The 12,722-nt window shown below is 44.9% G+C and overlaps 2 protein-coding genes across 3 annotated transcripts in view; both read left to right on the top strand.

Moving 5' to 3' along the window:
* Positions 1-12,722, top strand: part of LOC144326057 (uncharacterized) — a 39,678-nt gene that overhangs the window by 9,503 nt on the left and 17,453 nt on the right. The window contains exon 4 of one of the 2 annotated variants that reach the window (XM_077921819.1): positions 1,023-2,836. In XM_077921819.1, coding sequence (XP_077777945.1) covers positions 1,023-2,836 — 1,814 coding nt within the window. Of the gene's footprint in view, positions 1-1,022; positions 3,496-12,722 lie in introns of those variants that run through there. The other variant, XM_077921815.1, reaches the window with a different exon arrangement.
* LOC144326275 (general transcription factor II-I repeat domain-containing protein 2-like) overlaps positions 1-12,722 on the top strand; it is a 30,723-nt gene that overhangs the window by 15,907 nt on the left and 2,094 nt on the right. The window lies entirely within an intron of this gene.

Here is a 12,722-nt window from a genome sequence, read left to right as displayed (position 1 = left end):
CCCCACCCCCCGTCACCCCCTCTTCCTGCTCTTTCTTCTTTCCTCCTGCTGCAGCTTGGCTGCTCCTCCCCTGCATCACATTCCAACTGAATCACATCTCTTGCGTTCTCAGGCTCTGTCAGCGGAGGCACGAGAGGCTTGAGATTCACGGAGCTGACACCCTGTAATTTTGTCCGTTCCTAAGCTTCCATGGAGACACTGGTATAACCTTGGTGCAAATTTGAAAATAAGTACACAAAGCCAACAAAGAGACTCAGAAGTTTATAGTGGCACCAGCTTTCCTGGTCAAGAGTCCACTTTGTCAGACTGCAGCCCACAGAAGCTTAGGCAATAATACATTTATCAGCCTTTAAGGGCTGCAAAAGATGAATAAACAGAAGCGTAGTTCATTTATGGAATCTATCCTACAGGAGACAGTGATGGCCAGCAACTTGGATAGCTTGAAAAAAAGGATAAGACTGACGTCTCTTCTATGCCCTTGTGGTCTAGGCAATAATGCTTCTTAATACTAGTTTCTGGAAAGCACAGGAAGGCAGAGAAGACTCTTGTGCTCCAATCCTGATTGCTGGTTTCCCACAGGCATCTGGTTGGCCTCTGTGAGAAGAGGATGCTGGACTGGGTGGGCCTTTGCCTGATCCAGCAGGCTCTTCTTAGGTTCCAATATATTGCAATATTTTTACAGTTACATGTAGCACTTAAGTTTTACTTATTTCACAAGGGAAATACTGTTACTTGAGCCTGAGATCATTTCTTCACTTCAGAAAGAAAAAAATAGACGTGTCTAATAAGCCAATTCCACCATAGATCTGTATTATAAAACGATGGTGCTTTATTAAGTGTGAATGGAGTGATCATGTGTTGCTCTTGCCACTATCTCATCAGCTTTCATAAAATTGGAACCTAGAGAGGATAGTGGAGAATGAAGGTGTTAAAAATGAGAGAAGGTACAGATAGGGATTGACATGTGTTCAGTTCCCTTTTTGTCTTTCTTGAAAGTCTAACAGGATTCTCTTTCCTCCCAGACTCCCAAACAGGTGAGGAAGATGAAAGTCAGAATTCTATGGAGCCACCTGTGAATTTATGCGAAAGAACAAAGAAATTGAGGATACAACAACAAACTCACAAAGGAGAGAAACTATTTGAATGTACGGAATGTGGAAAGAGCTTCAGTCGAAGTGGAAAACTTAGAATACACCAACGAACTCACATGGGGAAGAAACCTTTTAAATGTATTGAATGTGGAAAGTGCTTCAGTAGAAGTGAAAATCTTAGAAGACATCAACGAACTCACACGGGGGAGAAACCATTTAAATGTATTGAATGTGGAAAGAGCTTCAGTGAAAGTGGAGCATTTAGAATACATCAACGAACTCACACGGGGGAGAAACCATTTAAATGTGTGGACTGTGGAAAGAGCTTCAGTCGAAGTGGCACACTTAAAAGTCATCAGCGAAGTCATATAGGAGAGAAACCATTTAAATGTATTGAATGTGGAAAGAGCTTCATTCAAAATGGACACCTTAGAATACATCAACGAACTCACACAGGAGAAAAACCATTTAAATGTATGCAGTGTGGAAAGAGCTTCAGTCATAACGGAGCACTTAAACTACATCAACAAATTCACACGGGGGAGAAACCATTTAAATGTATGCAGTGTGGAAAGAGCTTCAATCGTAACGGAGCACTTAAAGTACACCAACGAACTCACACGGGGGAGAAACCATTTAAATGTATTGAATGTGGAAAGAGCTTCAGTCAAAGTGGAACACTTAGAATACACCAACGAACTCACACGGGAGAAAAACCATTTAAATGTATGCAGTGTGGAAAGAGCTTCAGTCATAACGGAGCACTTAAACTACATGAACAAATTCACACGGGGGAGAAACCATTTAAATGTATGCAGTGTGGAAAGAGCTTCAGTCGTAACGGAGCACTTAAAGTACACCAACGAACTCACACTGGGGAGAAACCATTTAAATGTATTGAATGTGGAAAGTGCTTCAGTCGATATGAAATCCTTAGAATACATCAAAAAACTCACACTGGGGAGAAACCATTTAAATGTATTGAATGTGGAAATAGCTTCAGTCGTAGCGAAACACTTAGAATACATCAACGAACTCACACGGGAGAGAAACCATTTAAATGTATGCAGTGTGGAAAGAGCTTCAGTCATAACGGAGCACTTAAAGTACATGAACAAATTCACACGGGGGAGAAACCATTTAAATGTATTGAATGTGGAAAGTGCTTCAGTCGATATGAAATCCTTAGAATACATCAAAAAACTCACACTGGGGAGAAACCATTTAAATGTATTGAATGTGGAAATAGCTTCAGTCGTAGTGGAACACTTAGAATACACCAACGAACTCACACAGGAGAGAAACCATTTAAATGTATGCAGTGTGGAAAGAGCTTCAGTCGTAACGGAGCACTTAAAGTACATGAACAAATTCACACGGGGGAGAAACCATTTAAATGTATTGAATGTGGAAAGTGCTTCAGTCAATATGAAATCCTTAGAATACATCAAAAAACTCACACTGGGGAGAAACCATTTAAATGTATTGAATGTGGAAATAGCTTCAGTCGTAGTGAAACACTTAGAATACATCAACGAACTCACACGGGAGAGAAACCATTTAAATGTATGCAGTGTGGAAAGAGCTTCAGTCGTAACGGAGCACTTAAAGTACATGAACAAATTCACACGGGGGAGAAACCATTTAAATGTATTGAATGTGGAAAGTGCTTCAGTCAATATGAAAACCTTAGAATACATCAACGAACTCACACAGGAGAGAAACCATTTAAATGTATGGAGTGTGTTAAGAGCTTCAGTCAAAGTGGACACCTTAGAAGACATCAGCTAACTCACACACAATGAAAACTACAGGCGTATTGAATGTGGAAAGGACTTCAGAGGGAGTGGAGACCTTAATATTCATTAGCAAATTCACACTATACATATAAATGTATGGAGTTTTCCACTCAGGGTTCACTACTTACACCAAGAAACTCATAAAGGGGGAAATCAGATGTAAATGCATGGAATGATGTTTTAGTGTTTGTACTTAAATTTGTATACACATATGTATGTATAAAAGTAATGAAGGTCATATATACTAAATATACAAAATAAGTGGCAACTTTTTGCTAGATAAACAGGGAGGGAGTGTGAATCTGGAATGCTCAAGGTGTGTGTTGAATCTGTTTAGTTTTCAGGTCTGCCTTTCACTGCCAAAATGATGGGCTGCCCTTGTCTTGTAGATCAGTATTCCAGGCGCTCATTACTTGAACTTTGCATAACCCATTGAAGACCTTTTTCCTGATAGCATTTTCCAGCTGAATGAAAGGTCCCTGTGTTAAATGTTCATTTGGTATTGCTTTTGAAACTCATCTCCTTTTTTCTGTGCTCTTGTGTACCTGTTTAGAGCTGTTTTTATTAAATATTTTCTGCATTGGCTTTTGACCTGTGGAAGGTGACCAGTGAGGGTGTTTTTTGTGTTCCTCAGTTCACAGAAATGTTTTAAAGGAATGTGGAAGAATTAGGGCTAGGGGAGGTTAGTGAAAGGGACTGAGGAGTGGGAGACTGATTTGTTGTGAATGTGGGAGGTGAGGAGATTTCACCCCTCCCATACCCAAGAATCTCCTGATTATCTCCTGATGGTCTCTGCTGACTCTCCAGAGAGAAGGAGGCGTGTCCTGCTATCTACTTATTCTGCCCAGCACCACATCTTTGTGTGAGTGAGTGTCAGTCAGTCAGTGTATCGGAGAGAGAGTGTGTGTTAGAGATCCTAGAGATAAGGTTGCTGCTAAGAGCATCTGCAGACTCTCAGTGTAGCATTGATTTATGCTTAGAATATTCAGCTCTGTATATAGTTTTGTATCATAGTTGTAGTTACAGAATAAAAGGAAGATATTCTACAGAGCTGCTCTCCGAGTGGTTTATACTCTGCAAGACTCTGCAAAACTCTGCTGCCCAACGACTGTATTATTGAGACAGTGAATCCGGTGCTCTCAGCTCTAAGCTGTGAGTCCACAGCACTGTGACCTGTTCCTGTGAGAAAGGAGGTCTCTGGCAGTGCTACCCAGCTCGCCTAGCCCAGTCGGGGTTGAGGTACATGAGTCCAGTTGGTGCACTGGCTCAAGGGCGATGCTGACATCGGTTATGGGCCCAGTCGTTGTTCCAGTCGTCTGACCTGACGTTGTTCCAGTCATTCCAGTCGTCCCAGTCGCCAGAGGTTTCTGTTGCTGATTGCCGGACAGTGGAACGGAGGCTGCATGCTGGACTGATTTGCGGTGCCCAGAAGCAGAGCTGTTTTGGAGCAGAGTGTTCAAGCTGCCGCTGTTGCTGTTGCTGCTGCTTGATTTATGGAGGTATGTTGCTGACTGCCAAAGAAAGAAGATAGCATCCCTGTTTGCCTGTTAATTGCCTTCTGAGTGGGAGAGAGAGTGGCTGAAGGAGTCAAGGCTTTATCTGTGTTGCACGAGGGAAGTGTCTTGCTCTAAGTAATAGCAGACATGGCCTGTGCACATACTGGCCAGATGGCTCTGTCCTTTTCTCTCCTCATGCCTGAAACCTACGCAGTTTGGCAAGTAAAGATGAAAGCGCTTTTACAGAGGGAAAAGCTATTTCACACGATAGAAGATGACCCTCCAGATAAAGATGATGATGATTGGGCTGAGTGGCATGCTGCAGATATGAGAGCCCGAGGGACAATTGTTTTGAGTGTTTCAGACCACTTGCTGGTAAACTTAGAGGGTCAAGAGACTGCACGAGCTGTTTGGCATAAGTTGATAGATATGCATTTGAGGCAAAATGCTGGTTCCAGTGTGATTTTCTTCAAGAAGCTGTGCAGGCTGCAGTTGGAGAAAGGTGGTGATTTGCCTAACCATCTATCTCAGTTAAAGCGTCTCAGACAGGACCTTGTTCAGCGAGACCTGGCCATTTCAGAGGCTGTGTTCGCAATGTTGATGATCAATAGCCTAGATGAGTCTTATGATGGAGTAGCTGCCCAGATTTCTACAATGCCTTCAGACCGGCTAACAGAAGATTATGTGTCTAGCGTGCTCTTGAATGAGTGGGATCGCAGACAGGCTGTTAGAGAAAGCCGGGACAATGGTGCTGTTAAAATTGTGCTTGAAAATGTGCCTGAGTCTTCAGCAGGGGAAAGTGAAAGTGAAACTGCTGCTGTTAAAGCTTTGAAATTGAAGCGGTGCTTTTCGTGTGGAGCACAAGGCCATTTGAGTTTCCAGTGCAAGAAATCTTCAAAGAAGAAGGGAAACTTCAGAGGCAGAGGGGGAGGAGGAAGAAATCCCCAAGCACCTGCTACTTCAAAGGCTTTGATCTCTCGCTGCTCCAATCAACGTGGGCAGAGTTTCTTCGTGATCGACTCTGGCTGTTCAAACCACGTGGCCAAAGATAAGGATCTCTTTGTTCAGCTTGAGAAGCAAGAGAAAACAATTCATCAAGCAGATGGGACTGTTCTCACAAGTTTGGCTAAGGGAACTGTGTTCTTAAAGAGCCTGAATGCAACAATTAAGAATGTCCTGTATGCACCTGATATTCAGGACAATTTGTTGAGTGTTTCCCAGCTTGATCGTCAAGGGTTTAAGGTGGTGTTTGCTAAATCTCGCTGTGAAATTCTTAGAGATGGCAAGCTCATTCTATATGCAAAATGTGTAAATGGTTTGTACCAATTGCCTTTTGTTTCAGGTACAGGCACTGCAGAAGCAACTGTGAAAGAGTGTTGCAATTTGTCTGTTAATAAGAATGAGAAGATGCATGACCGATGTATTCATTATTACCACTGTGTTTATGGTCATTTGAATTTCCAGGCTGTGGCAAAAATGCCTGATATGGTTCAGGGTATGAAGTTGAAAGAATGTCCCTACCACATGAAATGTGTTTCTTGTGCTGAGAGTAAGGCAGGGCAAGCTCCCAAAGGTACAGAGTCTGGGAGAGAGGCCAAGAAACCATATGAAGTCATTCATGCAGACTTAGTGGGGCCTCTAGCGCTCTCTAGAGGCAATTCAAGGTTTTTCATGGTTCTGATAGACTCCTATTCGAAATATGTTTGGGTCTATATGCTGCAGAAAAAGTCTGAAGCCTTTACTAAGTTTCGCCAGTTTTGTAAATGGCTCAGGAATGTACATAATGAGAATGTACGTTGTCTTTTCACAGACAGGGGTGGAGAGTTTTGTTCAGAGGAGTTGGAGAGTTTTCTTTCTGAACAGGGCATTGAGCATAGGACAGCCACGCCCAGATCACCCTGGCAGAATGGTTTATGTGAGAGAGTAAACCAGACCCTGCAGCAAGGAATCAGAACACTGTTACATGATTCGGGGCTGCCCAATCCCTATTGGGCCGAAGCTCTTTCGTTTTTCTGTCACGTGTATAACAGGAGGTACCAGTCTGCTGTAAATTGCACCCCGTATGAGATGCTTCAGGGAAGGAAGCCATGTGTAAAGCATTTTAAAATTTTTGGTTCGGAGGTTTGGGTGCACACCTCGCAGGGTGACAAACTGAGCAAGCGTGGAGAACATGGTGTTTTCCTGGGGTATGAGAAAGGGTCTTATCGTGTCCTGATCACAGACACAAAAACAATAAGGCTGACCAGGAGTATTGACGACAATCCACAATGGGACAGAGTTGGCGTTTTTCAGTGCCATCCCATTTGTGATGATGGTGCAAAAGGGGCAAAGACAGTTAAGAGGGAGGCAAGTGTTGTTGTTGGTGATAATTCTGATGCCAATGTAGTTCCAGATGATGGCACAGATTATCAGAGCCCAAAAGCCTCAGGTGAGTCTGACGCTGATTCAGACTTAGCAGCTTCATATACTTTAGCTCCCCATTCTCCCAAAGAGGAGGAAGCACCAGAACAAGAGGATCAGAGAGTTTTGCGCAGATCCGAGAGAACAACCAAGGGTGTACCACCGAAAAGGTTTTCTGAAGAGTTTGCAAAGGCTGCGGTCACGAGCAACTCTGGTGGGGTTTTTAAACCAGGCATGAAGTGTGCTAAGAGTAATAGCACAAAACGCTGCATTTATTTCCTTACCTGATATTTGAAGGAAAGCGTGTGTTTGAATACTGAAAATGGTTTGTTCAAATCTGCCTAATTAGAAATGTCAATTTGCATTTGAGAGGAAGAAATGTGTGTGAAGATTTTTCTAGAAGCTGCTTATTCATTTGTGTGTTCACAATGTGTATTTTGTGTAAACTACAGGTTGAGATTTGTGTTTTAACTCTTTCCTAATGGACACAGAGTGGTTGTAGTAACTGTTTAATGATGTGATAAAGTGTCTTAGATAAGGGGGAGAGAAATACCTGCAAATATGTAAACCAAGGTTGTAAGCAGAGAACAACTTTTGGAGTGAATGTGCAAATTGCAGTTATGTAGAAGATTCTTGAAATGGTCGGATGAAATGGGGGAGGATAAGGAGATTTCACCCCTCCCATACCCAAGAATCTCCTGATTATCTCCTGATGGTCTCTGCTGACTCTCCAGAGAGAAGGAGGCGTGTCCTGCTATCTACTTATTCTGCCCAGCACCACATCTTTGTGTGAGTGAGAGAGAGTCAGTCAGTCAGTGTATCGGAGAGAGAGAGTGTGTTAGAGATCGTAGAGATAAGGTTGCTGCTAAGAGCAGCTGCAGACTCTCAGTGTAGCATTGATTTATGCTTAGAATATTCAGCTCTGTATATAGTTTTGTATCATAGTTGTAGTTACAGAATAAAAGGAAGATATTCTACAGAGCTGCTCTCCGAGTGGTTTATACTCTGCAAGATTCTGCAAAACTCTGCTGCGCAACGACTGTATTATTGAGACAGTGAATCCAGTGCTCTCAGCTCTAAGCTGTGAGTCCACACCACTGTGACCCGTTCCTGTGAGAAAGGAGGTCTCTGGCAGTGCTACCCAGCTCGCCTAGCCCAGTCGGGGTTGAGGTACATGAGTCCAGTTGGTGCACTGGCTCAAGGGCGATGCTGACAGGAGGTGGAGAGGGAGAGAAGAGAAGAGAGAGCTCCGTTATTTGGTCAGGGCTGTGGCTAAAGGCCTTGGTCCAGCTTTTCTGGGAATTGTAGTCTCAGAATGTCCAATTGTAGTTGGCTGAGGAGGCTCAGAAACTTCTGAGAGGTTCCTCCCAGAACTACAGTTCCCAGAGTTCCTAGGAAGTGAAGATGGCTGTGAAGTCTCTGGACAGGGGTCAGCAACCTAAGGGCCACGGGCTGGTTCCGGCCCGAATGGGTTCTGGATCCGGCCCACGGAAGGTCTAGAAATCGCATCATGGTTCTGATTCATATAGTTTGGGCTGCACCATTCTTCTCTCTCTTTTTCTCTTCCTGACTGCGGCGCCTCCTCCCTCCCTTCTGGCTTCTCCCTGCCCTGCGGAGGAAGGGGGCTAGCCTTTGATTGGTGCCAGCAGCATTGTTTCCCTCCGATTGGTTGCAGAGTTCTTTCCTCCTCCCTCCCTCCTCCTAGAGCCGAGAGGAAAGGGCCTGGGCTTTGTTTGTGCCATCATGGTTGCTCGACAGCCGCCATTTAAGGCAGCCCCTCTCCGGCCCTCAACTGGCTCACTGCTCCTGCCGCCGCAGCGAGTGGTTCCGTTCTGAGACACCCTCCCAGGGTTCTGGGGTGTATGAAGCCTTGTTTACCTGTTTTTAACTCTGCTTCCGAAAGCGTCTCCCCCTCCAATACAGGAGAGCGGAGAACACGCGTCTTGCAGAAGGAACCGCTCGCTGCATTCGGTAGCGGAGTTAAAAACAGGGAATCAAGGCTTCATACACCCCAGAACCCTGGGAGGGTCTCTCAGAACGGAACAGATATGCTGCGGTGCAGAACTGGGACCTTCAGAACTTTATTATTTTTTTGTTTAATCTTTGGGTCGTGTAGTAACGAAAGAATGCGCACGCATACTCCGTCCCGTGGCGAGGTTTGAGGACAGTGATCTGGCCCTCGACTTTAAAAGGTTGCTGAGCCCTGTCTCTGGGGGTGCAAAAAAGAATTTGGAAGTGTTTGTTTTCATTCTTGGGGGCCATGCTATTTGGCAACCCTCTCTTTTTCAAGAGCTAATTTCAGGGCTATGAGAGCCTAAGGAAAAGCCTTTTGTTTGTTTTTAATAAAAAACCCCTTCAAAATGTGACAAATGTTTGTGGGGGCTCCATCTGTTGTTGCTGCTGCTGCTGAGGGGGCCCTGGATCTCACCCCCAAATGTCTGCCATGATGGTAGCAGGATGGGAGAAGTCAAGTGCCCAGAATCAAAAAGGAAAAGTATTTTCTGCATCTTTCTTGAATGAAATGTATATGTCTGAAACCTCAGACAAAGCTCATGTTGACAGCATTGAAGCTGTTGTTCAGTAACCAATTAATGTCATATTTTTCACTGCTGATAAATATGTCCTAAATAAGCAACCATATATATTTGCCTTCTGGAAGGTGGGGCACGATGCTGAGGGAATCTGTATTATATCTGGAGGAGAGAAGGCGGAAGGGGGGGGGGGAGCTCAGTGCACCCAGAAGACGCCAGTTGTTGGTTATAGTTGCATCTATACAAAGTGCATAGCCTTTGCCCCTCCATAAAGAAATGGGGAGGAGACAAGAGCTGGAATAGCTGACCAGAAGGAAATGTAACCTGGGAACTTCATGTTGCTCCCCAGCTCCCTGACCCCAAGAAAAGACTCCTCCAGGGAGGCAGGTGAGCATCACAGCTAAACCCCCCATTATGCTCTCCAGCAGCTAATCGCTCAGAACAGGGCTTTTTTCATTCAGTTCTTTGTGTTGGGGCGGGGGGTTACCTTCCCTTCTTCCCTTGCAATCATGACAAAAATGAAACCTCCACGGCAATGCTTTCAGCCCCAGAAGAAGAGCTCCGCTTGGTGTCAGGGGAGGGGTCCAAGGGAGCATCTGGAGCCCTGCCTTCCCTTCTGTCGCTGGGCCCTTCCCCTCCTCTCTCTGCCATCCCAGGGCCACTCTTGACTCCCCAGCAGGAGACTAGATCTGTCTGTGATGATTAGATGCCCTGGCTGGTTGAAGGACCACTTCCTGTTTCCTGCAGCTCCATCCTGCCTTCTCATGCAAGGTGGAGTCATGAAGCAGGTGAAGGCTGAGCACACCTAAGGGTGGCGCGGGGGGTGGGTGGGATTCTGCTTAACCTTTCCCCGTCTGCTCCTTTAATGGATCCACATCCCCACACAAAAAGGGGCAGTGTGAGGGCGCAATCAGTGTTATGGAGCTGCCCTGAAAATCATTGCTTTGTGAGCGTAAGAGGCCCTTCTCAAAAAAACAAGCACCAAGAGAATTTAAGCTACAGAATTTAAAACAAACAGATAATTACAAAAAAAGAAAGCAGTCTGGTGCCACATTGCGTAGGAGTTACTTTAACACACTCTACCTGGGGCTGCCTTTGAAAAGAGCTCAGAAAGTTCAACTGGCTGAAAGAGCTGCAGACACACTGCTGACCAGGCCTGGCTATAGGCAGCATAGGACTCCCATATTAGAACAGCTCCGTCTGCCTAATTGTCTGTTTCTGGACACAATGTGCTGGTTATCACCTATAAAGTCCTGCTTTGCCTAATACAAAAATGCCATGTCCTGTATTGATAGTTTTGTCCAGTATTTCAGATCTATCTCTCTCCCCCTGCCAAATTAGGGATTCTCTCCAAGGACCTGTGTTTGAAAGGGTGCGTGAATGTGAAAAGTCCTGCATTTAAACTCTGGGTAGCCAAGCACAGACAGACAGACATATTCATGAGTATCTGGGTGTGTGCATGCATGTGTGACAAATTCCAGGCGGGGGGGCCATCCTGTGAGGCTGCGGGAGATTGGAATGGATTGTTTTGAAGTCACTTCAGTACCAGGTGGAAAAAGAAAACCAACTGTCCACCAACCCCCCTCCCTGCCCTGCCCTGGATTCACCACCCTGTTCCTTGTTTTACTGCCCTGTATTTTGCCTCACACTTTCTAAGCTAAATTTTGGCTTAGTTTTGGTTTAGCAAACCTGACTAACATGCCACTTTCAAACCTGAAATCTTTTTTCCTCCTGTTTTGGTTTGGAAGTTGGAGGAAAGTCAGATTCATGATCTGTGACTGCCCATTTATTTGGACTTTACAGCACTGTGGCCGCTGTCACCCCTAAGCTCACGTCAGCAATGTCTAGGCAACACAATGACCATGTATATACGCAATGGACAATCTTTACAGCATTCCTTCAAACCATAACAAGTACAAAATGAAATCTTTAGTCTCAAAGTCTCTGGAAATCTTTAAATGAAGTGAGGTACCAGACTTTGCAGGATGAAAGACAAGCTGTGAAGCTTTGTGTATTCAGCAAATATGATGTCCAACACTGAACAGTGATTCCGGATATTGACTACTGTTTCGTAGAATTCTTCGTCAGCGTGGTGGGAGGATATAGAATTGCTTCATAAACTGAAAATAAAATTTTGCAGACGATTACCTGCATGACATACCACTTTACAAAAAATTTAAAGTAGAATACAAACAGTAATGAAAAAGAGTACATACTCTTTTAGTAACAATATTTTTTGAAAAACATAAAGCCAACTCCAGGTGGTGCTAATAACAAGGAGATTGAGTTTAAAGGTAGAGTGCAAAGTAACAATACAAATACAAGGAGATTGGGATAAATTGAGCAGTGTAAAGTTACAGACAAAATACAAATAATCAAATGAAATTTGAAACAATTAAGGTCTAAATTAAGAGTTGAGAACCCCTGGATAAATGGTTTGAAACATGAAAAGAAACTGTTTCTTGCTGCCGTAACTGTCGCTCATAATCTTTTCTGATGCTAACTGCCTTCTGATTCACCCATAAAACTGTAAATAATAGATCCGTATCTGAATGATTATGGGGAAATGTTCTCCCAGAGGTGCCTCCAAATTAGCATTACGAATATGCGATCGGTGTTCACCAATCCGAACCCCCACAGCTCGAGTGGTAGAGCCTATATGCAATAAATTGCCAGCTGCTGCCTTTGCTGCCTTCGTGTGTTGTGATGGCGGCAGCAGCGGCAGAGGCAGCAACCCTCTCATTCCACTAACGAAAGGAACCTCTGAAGCCTGGTGCTGGGCTGGCTCCCTCCACCATCCCTCCACTTGGATACCCACTCACACACAGAGAGAGGGACGCATGCAGCCTCTTGCCTTCCCTCACGTTGCGCACTGCCCCCAAGCTCAACTTGCCCTCTTGGTCAGGCTGCCGAGAGGGAGGGGAGGGTGGGCTTCTGCTGGGCCAGAGCCGCTTCTCTTCTGGGCGACACCCCCTCCAAACCCCCTCCTTTTTGTGTTCTGAGCGGCTGTGTTGCAGGGCCCCCGGGTATCATATAAATACCCTCTATTTAAAACTTTTTCTTATCAGGCAATCATCAAAATTTTTATTTATAGACATATTACTGATTTATTTTTTAGCTGCTTTTGGGGGGCCCTCCTCACCTGTGCCCCTAGTGGGTGCTTTCCTCGCTGTCCCCTAACTATGGCCCTGACCCCAATCACTGCAGCCTGTGTGGGAAAGCCTTGAGGAGCTCACTGTGTGTAAGGGGGCTTTCCCAGGAGAGAAGCTGCACTGGTGCTCCGAGGGCAGGAAGAGCTTTGGCTGGAAATCGTTGCTCACTTCACACAAAAGGATCCACATGGGGAAGAAGCCATGGCGCTGAAAATGGACCTGCACGCCCAGCAAGGCATCGCCCCAGAACCAA

The sequence above is a fragment of the Podarcis muralis genome, chromosome 2 (assembly GCF_964188315.1).
Source record: "Podarcis muralis chromosome 2, rPodMur119.hap1.1, whole genome shotgun sequence".
In the NCBI taxonomy this organism is placed as follows: domain Eukaryota; kingdom Metazoa; phylum Chordata; class Lepidosauria; order Squamata; family Lacertidae; genus Podarcis; species Podarcis muralis.
This window is presented reverse-complemented; position numbering and strand designations above follow the sequence as displayed.